The 24,028-nt window shown below is 42.7% G+C and overlaps 1 protein-coding gene across 6 annotated transcripts in view; it reads right to left on the bottom strand.

Annotated features, from left to right (window-relative positions):
- LOC309391050 (adhesion G protein-coupled receptor B1-like) overlaps positions 1–24,028 on the bottom strand; it is a 132,143-nt gene that overhangs the window by 36,045 nt on the left and 72,070 nt on the right. For all 6 annotated transcript variants that reach the window (XM_081951094.1, XM_081951096.1, XM_081951095.1 and 3 more), the window contains exons 6-9: positions 18,586–18,736; positions 8,766–8,835; positions 7,935–8,001; positions 4,751–4,836 (exon numbers count right to left, since the gene is read on the bottom strand). In XM_081951094.1, the coding sequence (XP_081807220.1) occupies positions 4,751–4,836; positions 7,935–8,001; positions 8,766–8,835; positions 18,586–18,736 (374 nt within the window). The remainder of the gene's footprint in view (positions 1–4,750; positions 4,837–7,934; positions 8,002–8,765; positions 8,836–18,585; positions 18,737–24,028) is intronic.

Below are 24,028 nucleotides of genomic sequence, written 5' to 3'. Positions count from 1 at the left end.
TCCCGGAGTCTGGGGAAGGCTCTGAGGAGGGCTCAGTGTCGGAGGCAGAGAGGGGGCCAGGGCTGTCCGACAGTTATCAGCTGCCTTCAGAGTCAGACATCAGTGGGGCAGGAGAACAGCTGGAGCCTGTTTCCAATGTGCGCATGTGCAGAGGAACAAGGGAGTAAGGCCAGGGGTGAATGGTGAATAGTATAGAGAATAAAAGAGGAACGACAGGGGAGTGGAGTTTGCAGGAGACCATTAGTCCATTCCGGCATTCTTGCCAAGTATTGCAGCATCTGAAAGATATCGGCCTGGCCACTCTCCAAGCCTGATAAAGGTCGGTAATTGTGGACTATCTTGAAAGACTGTGGGAGAGGAAAGACTTTGCTGGAGGGGAATGCACTGTCAATTAAATAAAAGGGCCTTATTGGGACGAGGACTGGGCTTCAGGCTGCTGGGGAAGCCTCGGTCAGAAAAATCACTTCACCCCGGGACATGACGACTGTCACAAATAGGGGACAGTTGCCAAGCATCTGAATTTGGATCACATGACCCAGGGGCAACGGCCCTAAGTGTGAAAAAGAGTTATAAGTCACTTTTTTTCATTGCTGATGTAACTTTAAGCGAAGTGTTATAATTTGACTTACAAGAGTTCAATGGGTGACCCTTCAAAGTCACAACATCACTGAAAAAAGTGACTTATAGCCCTTTTTCACACTTACGACCCTTGTAGCATCATGTGAGCAAACTTCAGACGCTGGGCAACTGACTCCTATTTATGACGGTTGCTGTGTCCCTGGGTCACGCTTTGGCAACCTTCTGACAAGCCAAGTCAGTGGGGGGGGGGCAGTCAAATTTGCTTAACGGCAATTTGGTTCACTTTACAACTTGCAGCGATTCACTTAATGACCGTAGCAAGAAAGGTCTTAAAAAGGGACAAACTCACTTGACAAACGTTTCCCTTGGCAATGGTAATTGGGACTCGATTGTGGTCGTACATCCTGTTTAGTTTGGTGCCATGGACCCTGTTTTCCCAAAAATAAGACCTCCCCGGATAATAAGCCCAATTGGGCTTTTGACCGCATGCGCTCAAATAAGCCCTTCCCTGAAAATATTGCAATGCAGCAGCAGCCATGAGGTGACCACGCTCCCCGCCTCCTGCACCTCAAAAATAATAAGACTTCCCTGAAAATAAGGCCAAGCGCTTATTTCAGGGGTCAAAAGAAAATAAGACCCTGTCTTGTTTTCGGGGAAACACAGTATAGTTACACAATTTGTAATCTGCTTGCAAAATTTACTCCCTTCTTACTTTCCAGCCCGGTTTGTGGGGAGGGGAACCCTCTGGCCTGAAGTTCACCAGTTCAGTGACCAGGGATGACACAGCTCTTAACCCCTTCAGACACTGCCATATTCTGCACAGGTAATGCACCCACAAGTTCATTTGCACATTGAAAAGCACAAATTTAAAGCAGGTTCACAAGCGAGCAAAGAAATTAACATAACGGGAAGCCATATCTATCTATCTATCTATCTATCTATCTATCTATCTATCTATCTATCTATCTATCTATCTATCTATCTATCTTCTCCCTCCCCTTTCCTAAACGTCTTTTGATTACCTATTCGTCACAGTCGATAACCAGCTGAATCAGGATTTAATTTAAGTCGCTAACCAGCTGAATCAGGATTTAATTTAAAGATTTTGGTGATGTTTTTAATACGACAGCATTGCCCATAAAGCAATTTTAGAAACGATGCGCCTTTGAAAACATCGGCTTGGTTCTGGGATGAGCTTGGGATAACCCAGGTTGAATCTGCACGCAAAATTCTGCCTTCGTTCCCAAGTTCCTTCGGTCTCCCCATTTAATATGAAGGGATCTGCAAATTCCTATGAAGATTGTGGCATGGGTGCGTTGGTTGCAGAAGAATTCAATGGAACATGGAATCGACCTGACCTAAATAGCGCTAATGATTCAGGAATCGTGTTCAGAAGAAACTTTCCAGATTTTGAGTTCTGGGTTCCAGGAAAGAAACCTCAGGTGGCTTGGTTCAACCCGGGAAGTCCTTAAGATGCATTTGTCAAGCCTGAATTTGATTGGGGTGCAGGATTGTTTGGGCATTCTGACATGATTTCAGGTTGACCCAGGTCAAGGCGGAAGGGGGATGGAGCCTTCACTCACAACATCATTCCTAACTGATGAATCAGCCCAGAGGTGGGTTCCGGCAGGCGCTACTACTGGTTTGCTTGTGCGTTTGCTTTGCGCGCGCTTGATGCATGCTGTTCATTCATGCGCATAGCGATTAAAATTGCTCTGCGCATGTAAGAACAAGATGGTGCCACTGCTGATGCCGCCCAGGGAACTGCTTCAGGGACGTGGCAGGCCTGGGTCGCTGCCGGTTCCAGAGACCCATGCCGTTAAACTACTACCAGTTCGGCCAAACTGGTCCAAACTGGTAGGAATCAGCCACATTCCAACATCTGGCTGACCAGAGAAGGAGGAAGAGGAGGATAGATGTCTCTGAGCAACCAGCTCCCATCTTGGTTGGACAATGTGACGGTTGTTTTGGAAACTTGAGAAAACTGAAACTTATATTGGGGTGAAAATCCCAGGAACTTTAGTATCGGCTTTCCACCAGTTTGTGCCAATATGGTGTATCTAAATACGTTTGTATTTTTAGAACAGGAATGTGCCAGAGTCAGTCATAGTATTCTATTTTCTTCACGACCAGTTCAGTAGCAGGAGTGTGTGCGCCTGGGCATGCACAGAACCTGCTGTGCATGCACAGAAGTTCATTGATGACATCTAGGTGGGTGGGTAGGTGCAGTCTCACGCCACCACCACTACCGATTCGCCTGAGAGCCAGTACGAACTGGCAGCCTACCACCTCTGCTCAGAGTTCAATTTGTGATGGATTTGGAAGCTGATCGCATTTTTGTGCTTAAAAGGACTAGTGATGTGAAATGGTGTGTGTGTGTGTGTCTCTGTGTGTGTGTGATATCTCAAACATCTTTGCTGCAATACAAGGAAGCCTAGCTCCATACATCCTCTCTCCATGTTATAGAACGCTACATTTCATTCAGTGTTACTCAGGCTTGGCCATTCTAAAATGGGTGGACTTCAACTCCCAGAATTCCACAGTCTGGCTGTGGAATTCTGGGAGTTGAAGTCCATGCAAAACAGCCAAAATGGGGAAACACTGATCTACTGCCGGCCATTCCAACCATGTAAGCAGAACTTACCCAACTACAGTTCCACCAAAACACAAGATCCAAAGAAGAGAATATTTGTAGCTCAGATTTGAATTGTGGAGTCCTTGGAGATCTCTGAACATGGTGTTTTTTTTTCTTGCAGGCATTTCATGACCAAACTAGGGAACATCATCAGTGCCTTAGTTTGATAATGAAACGTCTGCAAGAAAACCATCAAGCTCAGTGGGCATCAAGAACTTCAAAGGTGATCATTCTTCTGCCCTAAATGTTACCCTCTATGAAACCAGAAACACTTTTCTGGTCAACTTTGATGGTCGGTTGGGCATCTTTTGGAAGGAGAATCACAGTTATGTTAGAAGATCGCCAAGTTGGATGGACTGCAGATCTCTCTTTGAGGTCTAAGAGCACAAGCCAAGGCTTCTTCGGAAACAAAGGTGAAAGTAGACTTCTTCATCTAGTTCTTCTAAATGGTGAAATGGAAAGATACCCTTATCTTTCACTGTAGATGTGGGCAACTCATCATCATATCTTCATCCAGAGACCCATCATTGTCCCTGTCACATATATTCTTGATGCTCAGTACATTTTAAGAGCCCAAAGGTGCTTTTTTCAAGAGGACACCAGACTTTCTGTTTTTTCTTTGAAGATATTCCACTTCTCATCTAAGAAGCTTCTTCATCTCTGACTGGATGGTGGGGAATGGAAGGATTGATACTCCTTGCAGACAGCTGGTCATTTGCATCCTTTATAGAGAGCTGTTGAGGCCACTTGGAAGTTTATCTGTGTCCTCAGGGACACCTGGGTGCGGAGCCTTCTTAGACTGTGTTGTAGATAGGAGACAGGTGATGTTGTATCCCTCCCCCTCTGTTGAGAGATGGCTGTTCAGTTTGGACACAGATGTCCTCTTTCAAACCAGCAATCCTCTCTGTCCAAAAGGTGGACTTTGCTGTCTTCAAAAGAGCAGCCTGTGTCTTTTAAATGCAAATAGACTGAACCTAATTCTGATGGGTTGGTTCTCCTATGCTGTGCCACATGCTTGTCAAGGGGTTGTTTTGTTTCCCCAATGTACAGATCGCACAGGGCTGACTGCATTGTGCTGCATATACTGTGTTGCTCAGTTTGTGTCTGGGGGCTTTATCTTTGGAGTGAACAAACAAGTCTTTCCATTCCCCACCATCTAGTCAGAGCTGAAGAAGCTTCTTGGATGAGAAGCAAGACGTCTTCAAAGAACAAACCAGAAAGTCCACTTGCCTCTATAAAAAAAGCACCTTTGGGACAACCGTGACCTGGATGACTGAGAATCTCCATAGGTTTCTGTTGCATTTATGCCTTTCTAACAAATCACACCGGTTGAATCCCTCAATGCTCCTTCCATGCCACAAGTCAAAAGAAGAAGGTCAGAGGGCTGGTTACAGCTTTCCTTTTTCCCCAAACCATCATTACCCTCTTGCCGTAAACATGCCTGGTTATCGAAAATGACTTTGCAATATATCTACATCAAATATAGAAACTTTTTGCTTGTTTTCTTAAGAGGAAGGATTGATAGAAAAAGCCTACCCTGCCCGCTCCTTCAGTTTCTTATCTGTTATTCCATCTTTGGATACAAGTTTGTTAAACACCAGAATGCCAATAACCATGTTTACCTGTGGAAAGAGAAACAACAGAAAAGTTGACTTGGAAACCTAGTCAGGTGTGATGCATAAAGTCCTCCAAGATCTTCCACAGCTGCTTAGCCTAGGAACTGCTGGAGAAGAAGACACCTGAGTCCCAGCTGGGTTTCTAGCAAGCTCCATGGACCTTGGACCATTTTTGAATCTCAGCATCATTTCGTACCATGAATGTTTGGTGTCCAAGACAACAAACATAAGAGCCCAACCAATATTTTTTTTTCCCCCAGGAGAATTCCAAAGAATACCAATTGGCAGATAAACCCTGTGTGCTTGTATTTGTCTGTGTGTGTTTGTAGGAGTTGTGTCCCTCTTTTGGGTAAACGGAGACTTTTTTGCATCTGGCTAACTTCACTCATGTCCTAGAACAGGGATGCCCATGCTTGGCAACTTTAAGACTGGTGGACTTCAACTCCCAGAATCCCCTAGCCGGCCAATATGTAGATTATAACCAAGTGTAGAAAGGAGGTGCGGTGGCTAAGATGCTGAGCTTGTCGATCAGAAAGGTTGGCAGTTCGGCAGTTCGAATCCCTAGCACCCCGTAACAGAGTGAGCTCCTGTTACTTGTCCCAGCTTCTGCCAACCTAGAAGTTCGAAAGCATGTAAAAATGCAAGTAGAAAAATAGGAACCACCTTTGGTGGGAAGGGAACAGCGTTCTGTGCACTTTCAGCGTTTAGTCATGCCAGCCACATGACCACGAAGACATCTCAGGAAAGTGCTGGCTCTTCGGCTTTGAAACGGAGATGAGCACCGTCCCCTAGAGCCAGGAAAGACTCGCACATATGTGCGAGGGGAACCTTTACCTTTATAGCAACTCTGTAACTTGCTCATATTACCAAATAAACAAGCAAAATGATCTCATATCAAAATGGAGGTGGCCTCTTCACTGAAAGGCTTAGATGCTGAACCTGGCCAGCTGATGTCTTAGCAGATGCCTTCACCCAAGATGTAAAGTTAGAACTTAGAACTAAGGAGAAATTTCCTAACAGTCAGAACAATTAATCAGTGAAACAACTTGCCTCCAGAAGTTGTGAATGCCCCAACACTGGAAGTCTTTAAGAAGATGTTGGATAGCCATTTGTCTGAAATGGTGTAGAGTTTCCTGGCTAAGCTGGGGGTTGGACTAGAAGACCTCCAAGGTCCCTTCCAACTCTGTGATTCTATTCTAAAGTTGGTTTAATTTTGAACTTGGTTAATTTAGGGTGCAGTTGCAGTTCGTTTGAGTATTTTAGGGATTGGAGCTCATGCTGAAATCCAGAAAACAGGTTGGTAATATGAACAAGCTAGTTGCCTCCTTGCTATACTTGGTTATAATCTTCATATTGACTGGCTGGGCAATTTTGGGAGGTGAAATAAGCCACAGTGACAGAATGGTTAGATTGCAGTACTGCAGGCTCCTCCTGTTGACAGCCGGCTGACTGCAATTTGGCAGTTCGAATCTCACCAGGCTCAAAGTTGACTCGGTCTTCCGTCCTTCCCAGGTTGGTAAAATGAGGGCCCAGATTGTTGAGGGCAAGAGGCTGACTCTGTAAACCTCTTAGAGAGGGATGGAAAGCACTGGGAAGTGGTATATAAGTCTAAGTGCTATTGCTAAGTGGGAAAGTAGGTTTGTCGGAAGGAAGGAAGGAAGGAAGGAAGGAAGGAAGGAAGGAAGGAAGGAAGGAAGGAAGGAAGGAAGGAAGGAAGGGCCAGTCGCCTGGATGGCGGGCCGGCTGTGGTGGCACAGTGGTTAGAATGCAGTACTGCAGGCTACTTCTGCTGACTGTCAGCTGATTGCAATTTGGCAGTTCAAATCTCACCAGACTCAAGGATGACTCGGCCTTCCATCCTTGTGAGGTGGGTAAAATGAGGACCCAGATTGTTGGGGGCAAATATGCGGACTCTGTGAACTGCTTAGAGAGGGCTGGAAAGCAGTATGTAAGTCAAAGTGCTATTGCTAAGTCTTAAAATTGCCACAGTTTGGAGCCCTCTTTCATAGAAAGAGTCACTCCAGGCATATTGTTCAGAAGAAGTCCTCAGAGTCTTCTAGATACCTGTTATGTTATTTACATTCATATATTTTACTAGCTGTACAATCGGTGGAACCCTTCCAGCTTGGCCTCTTTGTAGCTTCACATATGAGACACGTTAGACCCATGACCAAGGTCTAGCAAGGGAAATAAAACTACAGCTCATTTCTTTTCTTGCATTCCAGGGAAATCATTTCCCACCAATATAGGCCTTCCATTTATACCCCCTGCTTAATTTTCTCAGCTGATGTTTCCTCTGCCTTGAGCAGTTAAAAGTATATTGCTACTGACCCCGGAGGCTCTATTTAATTAACATAAGCAATAGCATTCAGGACCGCTATCTTCTGCGATTCCTTGAAAGGGATCAATTAAACTTTGTCCTAGTTTTTTTTTTTTTAATGTAAAATGATGGATGGCTGAACAAACATGGATGGTGAGGTCTGTAGCTCCTTTTAACCATATTTATTTAGCACCCACCCCTCTCCTAGAAAAAAAAAAGAAATATTTTAGGAAATATTAAAAGGGCAAAATATTTCCCCTAAAAGGGATGAAGAAACTCAGCTCCCCCCCCCTTTGTCAATGGGCCATTAAGGCCTGAGCCAGGCTATTCTACATAACAAAGATTCACCTCCTTCAGGCAGAGCCATAATAAGAATCCCAAAGCCCTTTCATTACATCATCACCCAGCAAGAGTCAACCAAGCATGGGACTCAAAGCACAGCCTACAGAGTTGCCTTGCATGGCCTCATGGGAATCTTGACAACCGGAATATACGCTCAAATTCAAAAGCCCAGAGAGGGCAAAAAACCAGGGCCCTCTCAGCATCCCTTCCCTTTACCCCCCACCCCCAGGGCTTCAAGCCATGTGATCCTGTCCACCATTAAAACCATCTTTGCAAGCAGCCTCCAAGTTTCCAGTGTCTTTCTCCCCACTTGGAACTGAACCCAGATGGACCTTTCTTCAAACACTACAGCATGGGCTTCATAACTTCTTCAGGAATGTGCAAGACATACAGTAGATAAGAGAGAGGAGAAATATTCAGAAGGGGGGGGGATATCATATACCAAAACCACAGCGGCCGCCGGTCCGACGAAGGCGTAGAGCAGTCCTCCCTCCAGAGATAGCCAACAGCTAGGCAAGGAAGAAGAAAAGGAGAATTTAGCACAAGCAAAGAAAAATGATGGAACTCATGAGTTTTTCTCCCGAGATGCAACGTGGAGAAGACTGGCTAGAGAATAAGTGATTATTCCTCAGTGGCAATGCTACCTGGTATCAAATCTGAATTACTTCTATTGCTGGACAGTGTTATGGCCTGGCAGCAGATTCGGACAGTGGGGAGGTTGGGGAGGAACATGGGCCAGTCCTGGAGTCTGGGGAAGGCTCTGATGAGGGCTCTGTGTCAGAGGCAGAGAGGGGGGCAGAGCCGTCTGACAGTTATCAGCTGCCTTCAGAGTCAGACATCAGTGGGTCAGAAGAACAGCTGGAGCCTGTTCCCAGTGTGCACATGTGCAGAGCTGCCAGACGAAGGGAACAGCTAAGGAACAAAGGTCGACTTGGGAGTAAGGCCTCAGGTGGATGGTGAATGGACCCTCCCATAGGGAATAAAAGAAGAGCAACAGGGGAGTGGAGTTTGCAGGAGACAATTGGTCCATTCCTGCATTCTTGCCAAGTATTGTGGCGTCTGAAAGATATCGGCCTGGCCACTCACCAAGCCTAATAAAGGTCGGTAATTGTGAACTATCTGGAAAGACGGTGGGAGAGGAAAGACTTTGCTGGAGAGGAATTCACTGTACATTAAATAAAAGGGGTTTATCAGGACGAGGACTCGGCTTCATGCTGCTGGGAAAGCCTTGGTCAGACCAGACAGAAAGGGAAAGAAGGAATTGCTTACTCACTAGTTCCTGGTGCCGTAGCCCTTGGCTTTAGTAAATCCCACAGAGATTGCAACCACCAAGGCAGGGAGACCTAAAGAGAATCAGTGAAAACATCAAGAGACACGATAATAATAATAATAATAATAATAATAATAATAATAATAATAATAATAATAATAATAATAATAATAATAATAAATAGTTGCACCAAGATTTATTAAGGCAGAAAAGAATTATCTTTGAGAACAAGAGTCTCCGCTTCCTCTTTCACCTCCTCTAAATCCATTTTCCAGGGACGTGGTGTTTCAGGGGCTAAGATGCTGAGCTTGTCGATCAGAAAGGTTGGCAGTTCGGTGGTTCGAATCCCTAGTGCCGCATAACAGAGTGAGCTCCTGTTACTTGTCCCAGCTTCTGCCAACCTAGCAGTTCGAAAACATGCAAAAATGCAAGTAGAAAAATAGGAACCACCTTTGGTGGGAAGGTAACAGCGTTCCATGGCACCTTCAGTGTTTAGTCATGCCAGCCACATGACCATGGAGACATCTTCAGGTAGCGCTGGCTCTTCAGCCTTGAAACGGAGATGGGCACTGCCCCCTAGAGTTGGGAATGACTAGCATTTATGTGCAAGGGGAACCTTTAAATCCATTTTGCCCCTTTTTGGTATGTTTTGTATGTATGTATGTATGTTACGACCAATATTGAGCCTAAAATCTACATTGCTAAGCGAGACATTTGTTAAGTGAGTTTTGTGCCATTTTACAACCTTTCCTGCCACCTTTGTTAAGTGAATCACTGCCATTGTTAAGACACAAACCCGGGTCGCTAAGTGATTCTGGTTTCCCCATTGACTTTCCTCATGAGAAGGTTGCAAAAGGGGATCACAGGACCCCCTCAGGACAGTGTAACCGTCATAAATATGAGTCAGTTGCCAATCATGCAATTTTCACCAGGTGACCACAGGGATGCTTCAAGAGTCATAAGTGTGAAAAAGGGTCACTTTTTCCAGGGCTGTCGTAACTTTGAAAAGTCACTAAATGAACTGTTGTAAGTCGAGGTTTATTTTATTTTATTTCATTTCATTTCCTTTCAGTTATTTTATTTAATTATTTTTAGTTCATTTTATTTCACTTCACTTCATTATTTTATTTATTTATTTATTTTATTTCATTTTACTTATTTTATTTTATTATTTTAGTTATTTTATTTTTTTCATTTTATTTCACTTCATTATTTTATTTATTTTATATTATTATTTTTTATTTCATTTTATTTCATTTCACTTTATTTTATTGTTTTAGCTATTTTATTTTATTATTTTTATTTCATTTTATTTCACTTCACTTCATTTTTATTTCTATTTTATTTTATTATTTTTATTTTATTATTTTATTTTATTATGTTATTATGTTATGTTATTTTATTATTATTTTATTATTATTTTATTTTATTATTTTATTTTATTATTTTATTTTATTTTATTTATTATTTATTTTATTTTATTTATTTTATTTATTTTATTATTTTATTATTTTATTATTTTATTATTTTATTATTTTATTATTTTATTATTTTATTATTTTATTATTTTATTATTTTATTATTTTATTATTTTATTATTTTATTATTTTATTATTTTATTATTTTATTATTTTATTATTTTATTATTTTATTATTTTATTTTATTATTTTATTATTTTAATTAAAATGTATTTGTCATATCCAATGACTCTGGGCGGCTTACAACATGAAAAAAAAAACCATAAACATTAAAGTCCTCCATTGTAGAAAACAAAACAAAACACAGCAGTTGCAAAACAGAAACAGATGTTAGGATTATGAACTGTGGGATTTTCAGTCAACAAGCACTGATTCTCCATGTCTGGTAACTGCAGGAATTATAATTATCTTGAGAATAGATTTGTGCCGAATTGGGAAAGCAGCCTTCAATGACAAAAGCATAAGGCTTCCCACTACAATTAGTTAATTCTTAGAGCAACCAGCTCTGGGATAATTCAAAGAATTCACAGAGGAAAGGGAGTGAAAAAGGGCTTGAAATAACTTTAGTTATTTGTCACTCGTATCTTGACTCTTTTGAACCATCCTGTGATACTGTGGGACATGTTCATGGGGGCTGCCATAAAGAAGAGGGAATCAAACTATTCTCCAAGGCACCTGAGGGTAGAACAAATAGCAATGGGTGGAAACTAATCAAGGAGAGAAGCAACTTAGAACTAAGGAGTAATTTCCCAACAGTTAGAACAATTAATCAATGGAACAACTTGCCTCCAGAAGTTATGAATGCTCCAATACTGCAAGTTTTTAAGACGATGTTGGATAACCATTTGTCTGAAGTGGTGTAGGATTTCCTGCCCAGGCAGGGGGTTGGACTAGAAGACCTCCAAGGACCCTTCCAATTATGTTATTCTATTTAAGAAGGGTTTTTTTTAGTTATTGTCCTTGGTGCTCTCTGAGCTTGGTTGTTTGCTTGCAGACATTTGAATACCCAACTATGTAACAGCATCAGTGCTGGTGAGTATGGTGTTTGCTCTCTGTTTATATACATTAGCTTGTCCTGCCAGTAGGAGGATTTGTAGGAGTAACTTTTTTCTCCTTGATAGGCTCTTAATTAGGGTATTATTTTTCTGTTTGATTGTTTGTCTGGGGCTAATCCTATACTATCTATCTCTAATTTACATCTTATCTATATCTATATCTATATCTATATCTATATCTATATCTATATCTATATCTATATCTTATCTATATCTATATCTATATCTATATCTATATCTATATCTATATCTATATCTATATCTATATCTATATCTATATCTATATCTATATCTATATCTATATCTATATCTATATCTATATCTATATCTATATCTTATCTATATCTATATCCGTCTGTCTATCAATTTGCTATGCTATGCTATGCTAATGTCAGGCCTGCAGCCATCTTTTCTTGTGCATCTTTGGCCTGCCACACTTTCTATTATTCTACTATACATTTTATATAGTGGGAAAATGGCAGGAGGGATTGTACAGAGTTAGATAATATGTAGCCATAAGAAAATTCTTTCTAGAAAGCCAAGGTCATCCTTTGTGTCTGCACCTGACCGGAACTGGATGGGTGGAACTGCCAGCATGGCAATGGGAGATGGGACCATGGGATGGACTGGTGGGTGTGGGGGGGCAAGATCTTGAACTTTCAACTGGGTGGGGAAAACCGGGAAGCTTTCAGATTCATGTTTTCCCAGCTGTGCCAACATGGCTCTCTTAATCAATTGGAACTTTGAGCAATCCTTTGCCTTGGACTCTGATTTACTTTTGGATGCTATTTGGAAGCCTGACAACTATACTATTTTATTATATTTACAACACACACACGAACACACACACGTATATTAGCCCAATCTTGTTTAGAACCAGGTTCTCCGAGAGATATTTCAGTAATAAAATGGGCATTTTTCTTCTCTGATGCCTTTAATTTCTTCCTATCCACAATCCAGCCCTTTATCAACATGTCATTCAGTGAGACTTCAAATAAAAGGATTGTGGCCAGAGGCATATTAACTACCCCGGTTGAATCTGGCAGCTGTCTTCCGGGCCGAGCTTTGAAGGATATTAAATGACAATTAAGGCAGGATTACATGAGGTAAGACCAAGAGTAAATAAATTAAAATCCTTTCATTCAATAAAACCAGGCAACGGTAAACAATGAGAGTCTGTAGAGGGAGGAAAACATTGACTCGGCCGTGTTGTGCGTTAGACCAAGCAGAATGTGGAAATCAATTGTGATTGTCAACTAGCGATTGCAGTTGGATAGGAATTTCCTGGGGTTTTTTCCCATGGTAACCAACAACACCACAATTTGTGATATCCTTTCATACATTCAGGAGAGCCTAGAAGAATAACAGAGTTGGAAGGGACCTTGGAAGTCCTCTAGTCCAAACCTCTGCTTAAGCAAAAGAGCCTATACCATTTCAGACAAGTGGTTGTCCAGTCTCTTCTTAAAAACCTCCAGGGATGAAGCAGCCACAACTTCTGGTGGCAAGCTGTTCCACTGGTTAATTGTCCTCACTGTTATGAAGTTTCTCCTTTAACTCCAGGTTGCTTCTCTCTTTGATGAGTTTCTAACCATTGTTTCTTGCCCTGCTTTCTGGTGGTTTGGGAAATAGGTTGACCCCCTCTTCTTTGTGGCAGCCTCTCATATATTGGAATACTCAGAGAAGGCTCGCAATCTGGGAGTCCTCCTGGATACGCGGCTTAGTTTAGAAGAACACCTGACTGCCGTGACCAGGGGGGCCTTTTACCAGGTTCGCCTGGTACGTCAGTTGCGCCCCTTCCTGGATCGGGATGCTCTGTGCACAGTCACTCATGCCCTCGTCCTTTCTCGCTGGACTACTGCAATGCTCTCTACATGGGGCTGCCCTTGAAGAGCACCCAGAGGCTTCAGCTGGTCCAGAATGTGGCCGCGCGGGTTGTCATGGGGATACCTAGGTGCTCCCATGTTACACCCGTTTTAGGCGGCCTGCACTGGTTACCAGTTGTCTTCCGGGTGCGATTCAAGGTGTTAATTATGACCTTCAAAGCGCTCCATGGCTTAGGCCCAGGATACCTGCGAGACCACCTACTGCCACCAGTAGCCTCCCACCGTCCAGTATGATCCCACAGAGTTGGCCTCCTCAGAGTGCCATCGGCCAGACAGTGTCGGCTGGTGACCCCCATGGGGAGAGCCTTCTCTGTGGGAGCGCCTTCCCTCTGGAATGAGCTGCCCCCGGAGCTTTGCATAATCCCTGACCTCCGGTCCTTCCGACGCGCCCTAAAAAGTTGGCTTTTCCAGCAAGCCGGCCTGGCCTGTTAATTTTATCTAATTTTTAAAATGTGAGTGTTATATAAATTGGATTTGTTTTTTGGACTGTTTCTAATTTCCTTTTAACTTTTGTACTATGTGTTTTTTAATGCTGTACGCAGCCCTGAGTCCTTGGGAGAAGGGCGGCATATAAATCTAATAAATCCAATCCAATCCAATATTCATTCCTTCCTTCCTTCCTTCCTTCCTTCCTTCCTTCCTTCCTTCCTTCCTTCCTTACTTACTTACTTACTTACTTACTTACTTACTTACCTACTTACTTACTTAGTCTCCAGGCCTTTGATCATCTTAGTTGCTCTTCTCTGATTTTTTTCCAAAGTCTTAACATCTTGTTTGTAGTATGGTGACCAGAATTGGTTGCAGTATTCCAGGTGTAGTCTTACTAGAGCTTTATAAAGCAGTACTAATACTTTACATGATCATGACCAGTTGACCCCTTCTTCTTTATAGTAACACCTCCTTAAAAAAAACCTTGGTCCAGCTGGTCCAGCTGGTAGCCCCTCGTAAGGGCCCCTTTCCAGGGTTACAGGAGAAGACGGTCAAGGGTTTTGAAGGCGGAAGAGGGCTCTACGCCCCAACGGAAGATAAAGCAGCAGAACCATCTTCTAGGAGAAGGGAAACTCCGATTACAAACCTCCTCTGCCTTGTGGATCTATCCACTCCTGGAAAAGGCTTCAGGAGGCAACCTCCAGGCAACATCCGGAGCCGGAGTCCCGGAAGCAGTTTGTGACTGTGTGCAACCACGTTCTGGTCACTCCTGTGATGCAGCTGGAACCAATCGTATCGGCTCTGCCGTTCCATTGGACTATTTCAGCAACATGGAGAGAGGGGATCTGCTGCTTGGGTAACAATCTATCCTCCGTATTAATCGACCCAGGCTTCATGCTCTGGAGAGGACACTCCAGCTTTGATCTCTTCCCAGAGCATGATACCATCGTCTTTTGAGACTGAAGGATACCTGTTAGGGATGTAACCCTAGGCTTGGCTTGGCAATGTATATAAGCTATGATTACTTTACTGTTACTTTAAATGCTTAAAAGGTGTAATTGGTTTGTTACCTGAAGCAGCTATAAGAGGGAGCCAGAATGGCTGTTAGCTCTCTGTTTTGTTAGGAGCTGATTGTGGATACCTTTTGATACTGCTCGTGAGTTACTGAGTCTTGCTACTGTTTAGCTGTTTTGTGTGTTAAACTGAGAATATTGATAACTGAATTACTGAACCATGTATGACTTGGACTGTAAACTGAACTCTGAATACCTCTATATTTCTACATAGTAAACTACTATATTTTTATACTATTCAGTATCTCTGTGTGCTGGTTTGTGCGTGTTATTCCATATCACTCTCATTACGCTTCTCTGCATACCCGCTCTCCTAACGGGGAGCTTAATTACTTAACACTACCAATGCCAATGATTGTCCCAAGTATCTGAGCTTGTTTTAATGGACCAGGCTTTGGCCTTGAAACATCTACATTTTCCTCTTGCCTAGCAAATCTCAGGCAAAGGTAGCTCTCAACTTGCAACAATTCGTTTCATGACTGTTTGAAGCTACGACGGCACTGAAAAAAGCGACTGATGGCCTTTTTCACACTTACAACCATTGTTTCATCCCAATGGTCACATTATCATGTTATTCTTGGCAACTGGTTCATATTTATCAGGGTTATGAGTGCAGAGAAGAGCAACCAAGACAATTAGGGGGCTGGAGGCTAAAACATTTGATAAATGGTTGCAGGATCTGAGCATGGCTAGTCTAGTGAAGAGAAGGACCAGGGGAGACAGGATAGCAGTCTTCCAATATTTGAGGGGCTGCCACAGAGAGGAAGGGGTGAAGCTATTTTCCAAAGCACCCGAAGGCCAGACAAGGAATAATGGATGGAAACTGACCAAGGAGAGATTCAACCTGGAAATAAGGAGGAATTTTCTTATAGTGGCAACAATTAAGCAGTGGAACAGAAGTTGCCTCCAGAAGTTATAAATGTTCCAACACTGGAAGCTTTTAAGAAGAGACTGGACAGGCATTTGTGTGAAATAGAACCAGAAGAGAAGGACCAGGGGAGACAGGATTTCAGTTTTCCAATATTTGAGGGGCTGCCACAGAGAGGAAACCTATTTTCCAAGGCACCCGAAGGCCAGACAAGGAATAATGGATGGAAACCAATCAAGGAGAGAAGCAACCTGGAATTTAGCAGAGGACTCTATGTGCCACCTCCAGCACACATTTCATAGGTTCACCATCAAGGTCCTAGATCCTCCTCAAGTTCATCCTTCTCCCACATCATCCTTCCCACCTTAACCATCTGCTCTAAGATATCCCAAATCTGTATTTCTCCATATCAGCTTTATTTGAAGGAAAGCATGGGGAGCCAGATGGCGAAAACGTACATTGGTCCACCATAAAAAATATGGGGGAGGGTGGGGGTGGGGGGCTACAGCCAAGAGGAAATTCAGCTCTTCTTTTCAAAGAAGGTAGACCTCAAAATAGAATGCAGGGCTTCACTTGACGTCCATCTGGGGAGAAGTTCAGCTGTGCCACGGTGATCTCTGCACAGGAGCTGCCAATTATTAATTCTGTGATTCCCGTTCTTATAATTAGTTTTTACCCATGTTTATCCTTTGTTAAAGAGAGCCTGTGACATCCATTTAAGTGTTGACATTGTATCCCAATTAACAATTTCTTCTCAAGGCTAAACGCATCTGTATCCAATACCTTCCCAACGTCTACGAGAAGCATCAATTTTCTTCCTAGTTAAATGATCGATTCACTTATGCGCGGCCTATTTGTTTTCACTCTCTCTGGCTTCCTTGCCTTCCCAAGAATAAGAGAGTTTGAAGGGACTTTGGAGGTCTTCTAGTCCAACCCCCTGCCTAGGCAGGAAACCCTATACCGTTCCAGACAAATGGCTATCCAACATCTTCTTAAAGACTTCCAGTGTTGGGGCATTCACAACTTCTGGAGGCAAGATGTTCCACTGATTAATTGTTCTAAGTGTCAGGAAATTTCTCCTCAGTTCTAAGTTGCTTCTCTCCTTGATTAGTTTCCACCCATTGCTTCTTGTTCTATCCACAGGTGCCTTGGAGAATAGTTTGACTCCCTCTTCTTTGTGGCAACCCCTGAGATATTGGAAGACTGCTATCATGTCTCCCCTAGTCCTTCTTTCTCTTAAGCTAGACATACCCAGTTCCTGCAACCGTTCTTCATATGTTTTAGCCTCCAGTCCCCTAATCCTCTTTGTTGCTCTTCTCTGCACTCTTTCCAGAGTCTCCACATCTTTTTTACATTGTGGTGACCAAAACTAGATGCAGCATTCCAATCATCTTGGTTGCTCTTCTCTGCACTCTTTCTAGAGTCTCCACATTTTTTCTACATCATGGAAACCAAAACTGAATGCAAATATTCCAAGTGTGGCCTTACCAAGGCATTATAAAGTGGTATTAACACTTCACGTGATCTGATTCTGTCCCTCTGTTGATGCAGCCTAGAGATAGACACTATTTCATGTCCAAACATCCCAAATGGGTATTTGATACAAGATGCTAGGAAAGATTTCCACCCAGGAATCTAAAGCACCATTGACACAGTATTTGGGATTAGCCTCTTTAAAACTTCAATATAAAGTTGCTAATTCTTGAGATTTTTGACTGCAGAGACAGTAGGAGAAGAGCAGGCAGAGGGGGGAGAGGGGCAGAGTTAAGCAAGTCATCATCCTAGAGTCATTACATTCCCATTAAAGGTCTAAGTCCAATCCCTCTTGAATTCTGTTGACTCTTAGGTAAAGGTAAAAGGTTATCCTGCAGATGTGTGCTAGCCATTCCCATCTCTGGGGGGCGGTGCTCATCTCCGTTTCAAAGCCGAAGAGCCAGCGCTGTCCGAAGACGTCTCCATGGTCATGTGGACAGCAGGACTCAATGCTGATGACGCATGGAGTGCTGTTTCCTTCCCACCAAAGGTGGTTCCTATTTTTCTACTTGCATTTTTACATGCTTTCAAACTGCTAGGTTGGCAGAAGCTGGGACAAGGAACAGGAGCTCACTCCATTATGCAGCACTAGGGATTCGAACTGCTGAACTGTCGAACCTTTCTGATCGACAAGCTGAGCATCTTAGCCACTGAGCCACCACGTCCCATGTTCTCTGTCCCGTGTTGGCTCTTATCTAGCACCAACTTAGTACAAATAGTCCCCAACTTACAACTGTTCATTTAGGTCATATAGTCCAACCCCCCGCCCAAGCAGAAGATCCTACACCATTTCTGATGGATGGCTGCCCAGTCTCTTCTTGAAAGCCTCCAGTGATGAAGCTCCCATTCAAAATCACATGGCACTGAGAAAAAGGGACTTCCGACCATTTTTCACACTTATGGCCATTGCACCAACCCCATGGTCACGGGATCAACATTTGGATGCCTGGCAACTGGCTCATATTGATGACAGTTGCCGTGCCCTGTGGTCATGCAAAACCCTTTTGCCACCTCCTGGCAAGCGAAGTCAACCGCCAAGCCGGATTCACTTAACAACTGCGTGATCAACTTAAGGACTGCAGTGATTTGGACCACATGTAGATTCACATTCAGTTCATAGCCGTGATGGCAAACCTATGACACACATGCCAGAGGTGGCACACAGAGCCCTCTGGGTGGGCATGTGCACTGCCACCAGCTGCTCTTCAGGACAACTGGGCTTCGCAGGTGCCAGAGCGTTGGAAAATGGCACAAAAAACAGCCAAAAACAGCCTGAAAAACTGCCTGAAAACAGGCCGTTTTTCAGGCCGAAAATGCCCCCCCCCCCCAAATGGCCAAAAAACAGGCTGTTCAGCTGGTCTTTAAGTTTTCAGCATGCACATATGCACATGTGTTCCACTTTGGGCACTCGGTGCTGGAAAGGTTCGCCATCCTTGGTGTATAGGCTGCGTCACAAACTATAGATTGTCACTTTCACAAGTGTTTTAAGCAAGGGAGGCTCACCCCATCCGAGGCACAGGAAACGTTTACGGATGATCCGGTTCCGTAGTCTGCCCGTCACGGCCATGTAGGATTGCCAAGCTTCGGTGAGCACCCAGCAGAAGGAGGAGAGGAAGAAAAAGTGGAGGAAAGCGGCCACCAAGGTACAGATCACCTGGAGAAGGAGAGCAAAAGGGAGGGGGTGGGTCAGCCTTAAAACAAAAAGCATTAGCAAAGTGAGTGTGGTTGGTCATGGCAAGAGCGGAATATGGAAAGGGGAGGTACATGGATTGGAACTCTACTCCAGACTTCAAAGCCCAGAAGAAGAAAAGAGAGAAAAACTGACGGAGAGAAGGAGAGAAATCTTGACAGAAGCACTAGCGATAACCAAAGATAAGCTGATGGAAAGAGCAGATGTTGGGTTTCAAGCTTTTGTGAGATACGAAAGGAACAGCATGTTGCCAAGGGAGGTTTATATAAGATTTATTAAGAAAGTAACTAGAACATTAATGCTACAAATGGCAAGAGATATAAGATCGTACTATTGCTGGAGGGATACAGGCTTATGCAATGAAAATGTATAAAAAATATTAAGCTAAATTTAGTTTACTAGTAGTATGTATAAAATGAAGCAACAATAGCTATAGGTAAATAATGATTAATAATGATAACAATACATATAGATATATCAGTTTGATAATATGGAATTTTATATGAACAACACATGGAGATTATGAGAGGAGGTTTAAAAGTTTTATCTAGAATATGTTATAAAGATGTATTGTGATTGGATGATCTTAGGATGGTTTAAAGGAATGTTATCATATAATCCTATTCTAGATTTTGAATATTATATATGAAAGGACGTAAAAACAATTATAGTCAAATTAAGGTTGAGATACAATAATCGTGATATACATGAATATAGGTGAATTTAAAATATGCGATTTGATATGAAAAGCAGGTGGTGACTATGGAAGAGATGCATGGAAATACTGTAACCAACTGACACACTTTCTACAATTTGTAATGGAAGATGGAGTATTTTTATTTTTATGTTTGTTTGTCCTTGTTCAAAAACAAATAAAAATTGTTCAATAAAAACAAGCATTACAGAAAAAAGATGTTGAGGCTTTGGAAAAGGTGCGAAGAAGAACTTCTCCTCGGGTTCAGATGATGTGGAACGGGGGGTGGGGACCTATGGCATGTGTGCCAGAGATGGCATTCACAGCCCTCCCTGTGGGAACGCATGCTGCCAACCCAGCCCAGCCCCATCATGTTTCTCCCACGGCGGCGGGGAGGGAGGGAGAGAGAAAGAGAAAGAGAGGGAGGGAAAGGGAGAAAGAGAGAGAAAGACAGGGGGAGGGAGGGAGGGGGAGAGAAAGAGGGAGAGAAAGAGAGAGAAGGAAAGAGAGGGGAAGAGAGAGAAAGAGGGAGAGAGGAAAAGAGAGAGAGATAAAGAGAAAAAGAGAGGCAGAGGGAGGGAGGGAGGGAGAAAGAGAGAGGAAAAGAGAGAAAGAGAGAGTGGGGAGATAAAGAGAGAGAAAGAAAGAGAAAGAGGGAAAGAGAGAGAGAAAGGGAGGCAGAGGGAGGGAGGGAGAAAGAGAGAGGGGGAAAGAGAGGAGGAGAGAGTGGGGAAAGAGAGAGAGAAAGAGATATGGGAGGGAGGGAGAGTGAGAAAGAGGCAGAGAAAGAGAAAGAGAGAGGGATGGAGAGAGAGAGAAAAAGAGGGAGGGAAAGGAAGGGAGGGAAAGAGAGGGAGAGAAAGAGAGAGGGAGGGAAAGAGTGGGAGAAAAAGAAAGAGGGAAGGAGAGGGAGAGAGGGAAAGAGAGAGAAAGGGAGGGAGAGGGAGGGAAGGAAAGAGAGAAATGATATTACAAACATTTCTCTTTTTATTGTTGCTAAACGTAATATTTCAAAAGCAGGAAAAAAGTGAAGGGCATAAAAGTGCATTTATCACGTTTTTCTTAGAATTCCCTGTCAAATATTGTCAATGGGTTTTGGGTAGGAAAGCTTTTCCCTAAAATGCAAATGACTAGCTCCTCTGCAAGGAACATCCATCCTTCCGTTCCCCGCCATCCAGTCAGAGCTGAAGAAGCTTCTTGGATGAGAAGGGGAATGTCTTCAAAGAAAAAAAAAACCAGAAAGTCCAGTTGCCACTTTAAAAAAAAACAATGCAATTTTGGGACAACTATGACCTGGATGACTGAGAATCTCCATAGACAATTAGACTTCTTCTTAAAGTAACATTGGAAGAAGAAGTAGTTAAAGGTTGCATGATAGAGTGGGCTAAAATTTTTGGACATAATATAGATGTAGTGGATTTGGAAAGAATTTCGAACACAAATTATAAATTAACAAGATACAATACAATACAATAGCAGAGTTGGAAGGGGCCTTGGAGGTCTTCTAGTCCAACCCCCTGCCTAGGCAGGAAACCCTATACCGTTTCAGACAGATGGCTATCCAACATCTTCTTAAAGACTTCCAGTGTTGGATCATTCACAACTTCTGGAGGCAACTTTTGTTCCACTGATGAATTATTCTAACTGTCAGGAAGTTTCTCCTCAGTTCTAAGTTGCTTCTCTCCTTGATTAGTTTCCACCCATTGCTTCTTGTTCTGCCCTCAGGTGCCTTGGAAAATAGTTTGACTCCCTCTTCTTTGCAGATCAGTAGCATACAAAGAAAACATGTACAAAATGTTCTATCATTGGCATTTACCACCAATTAGATTAGCCAAAATGTATCCGAACATAAATCTAACTTGCTGGAAGTGCAAAAAAAAAAAAAGAAAAAGAAACACAAGAAAGTTTCCATCATATATGGTGGAGCTTCCTGGAAACTCAAAAGTATTGGATGAAAATTTGGAAATGGATACAACAAATTACAGAGGAACAAAAAGAATATAAACCGGAACTCTTTCTGCTGGGAGTAACCAAGGGGAAATATAGAAAGAAAATTAAATATATATTAATACACCTGTTGACTACAACCAGAATACCGTTTGCCCAATGTTGCAAACAGAGTAACATTCCCCCAGATGAATTAGTGATTCAGAAAATTCTAGATTGTGCAGAAATGGACAAGTTAAACATTAAGATTATAGGATAAAGAAGAGTCCGAATACTATGAAATTTGGGATAATTGGTATAAATTGTTGCATAACAGGAATAAAGTTAATTCAGCTGAGAAGCAACAGAGAAATGTATAGAACTGTAGATGAATGTATATAAATGTAGCAGCGATATAAGATTGATACATACAGGTATAATGACACAGCTATGTTAATGTGATGATTGTAAGATGTTATAGAGGGGAAAAACAATTTTTAAAAATGTGCTCGTAGACTTCTTAAAATTATAACTGGGATCTTTCCCAACAGATGTTGGATGTTGCAATTTTTATGTCGTTTAAATTTGGTAAGGATCAAGAATAAACAGATGGGAGAAGAAACCTCTGCCTACGATTCTATAGCATTTCATGAGATTTCCTAACCCATCTCACTGCTTTTTCTTCTGCTGCTAGAAGTGAAGCCTTTTTCCCTGTCCTCTGAAGCAGGCAATTAATGCTTGACCAAGCATGATTTAGCAGCTGAGAGTATGTAAGGGGGAAACTTCCCCCCTACACACACTTTCTTGTGATTGACATCAACAATATATCTCTTTTTCTATGCTCCTTTCATCATCAAAGGGATTTGAAAATGGAAGGATGGGGAGGGGGGTGTCATTCGGAAGGTACACTTTCCATGCCACATGGAAAGTGTACCTTTGTTAGTGGAGTGTGGAAAAAGCAGAGAAGATGTCCAGGTACAGATAAACAGAAATTAGATAGATAGATAGATAGATAGATAGATAGATAGATAGATAGATAGATAGATAGATAGATAGATAGATAGATAGATAGATAGATAGACAGACAGACAGACAGACGACAGATACAGACATGCATTATATATAAATGTTGAATAATGAAGAGGCATGAAGAGGCATGCAAAAGTAGGACAAGCTAGGAAAGACTGCTTTTAAGATTCAGTTTATGGAGGGGAAGGAGTTGGCAGAACCTGGGGGGGGCGGAGTCAAATGAGGAATCAGTCTAGAATCCCTACATAGTGACAAACAAACCCCAATTTCCCTTGAATTCTGTTGACTCTTATCACAAACATACTCTTTTTTTAAAGGCAACTGGAGAAGAGGAAGAGGAAAAGGAGGAGGAGGAAGAAGGAGGAGGAGGAAGAAGGAGGAGGAGGAGGAAGAAGGAGGAGGAGGAGGAGGATGAAGAAGAGGAGTCAGGGGAAGAAGAAGTAGAAGAAGAGGAGGAGAAAGAAGAAGAAAAGAAGGAGGAGGAGGAGGAAGAGGAGGAGGAACAAGAAAAAGAGGAAGAGGAAGAAGGAGGAGGAGAAATTCAATGGTGAAAAGAGTAAGGTTCTACATTTAGGCAACAAAAACGGAATGCACAGGTACAGTATAGGTAGCACCTTCCTCAATAGTAGTAACTGTGAGAGGGATCTTGGAGTCCTAGTGGACAACCATTTAAATAGGAGCCAGCCGTGTGCAGCAGCTGCCAAAAAAGCCAACACAGTTCTAGGCTGCATCAACAGAGGGAGAGAATCAAGATGATGTGAAGGGTTAATACCACTTTATAAGGCCTTGGTAAGGCCACACTTGGAATACTGCATTCAGTTCTGGTCGCCACGATGTAAAAAAGATGTGGAGACTCTAGAAAGAGTGCAGAGAAGAGCAACTAAGAGGATTAGGGGACTGGAGACTAAAACATATGAAGAACGGTTGCAGGAACTGGGTATGTCTAGCTTAAGAGAAAGAAGGACTAGGGCAGACATGATAGCAGTGTTCCAATATCTCAGGGGTTGCCACAAAGAAGAGGGAGTCAAACTATTCTCCAAGGCACCTGAGGGTAGAACAAGAAGCAATGGGTGGAAACTAATCAAGGAGAGAAGCAACTTAGAACTGAGGAGAAATTTCCTGACAGTGAGAACAATTAATCACTGGAACAGAAGTTGCCTCCAGAGGTTGTGAATGCCCCAACACTGGAAGTCTTTAAGAAGATGTTGGATAGCCATCTGTCTGAAACGGTATAGGGTTTCCTGCCTAGGCAGGGGGTTGGACTAGAAGGCCTCCAAGGTCCCTTCCAACTCTGCTATTGTATTGTATTGTAAGTTGTTTTGCTTCTCATCCAAGAAGCTTCATCGATTGAGACTGGATGATGGGGGGGATAGAAAGATAGGTCCTGACAGGATGGTGTATGTGGTGGGGAATGGAAGGACTGTATTTCTTTGCAGTCATCTGGTCAATAGCCCTCTTTCTGTGAGCCCTTGAGGCCACCTGGGGCCTTCAAAGTCACTTGAACCAGAGTACAAATTGTTATGGAATCGTCTTGGATCTGCTAAAGGACTGTGTTACAGACATGGGTCATTGCTTATCTCCTGCTTTCTAATCCTTTTAACAGTTTG

The sequence above is a fragment of the Natrix helvetica genome (assembly GCF_964273705.1).
Source record: "Natrix helvetica genome assembly, chromosome: 4".
Lineage (NCBI taxonomy): Eukaryota > Metazoa > Chordata > Lepidosauria > Squamata > Natricidae > Natrix > Natrix helvetica.
The sequence above is the reverse complement of the archived record's forward strand: the minus strand, read 5'-3'. Positions and strand labels throughout refer to the sequence as shown.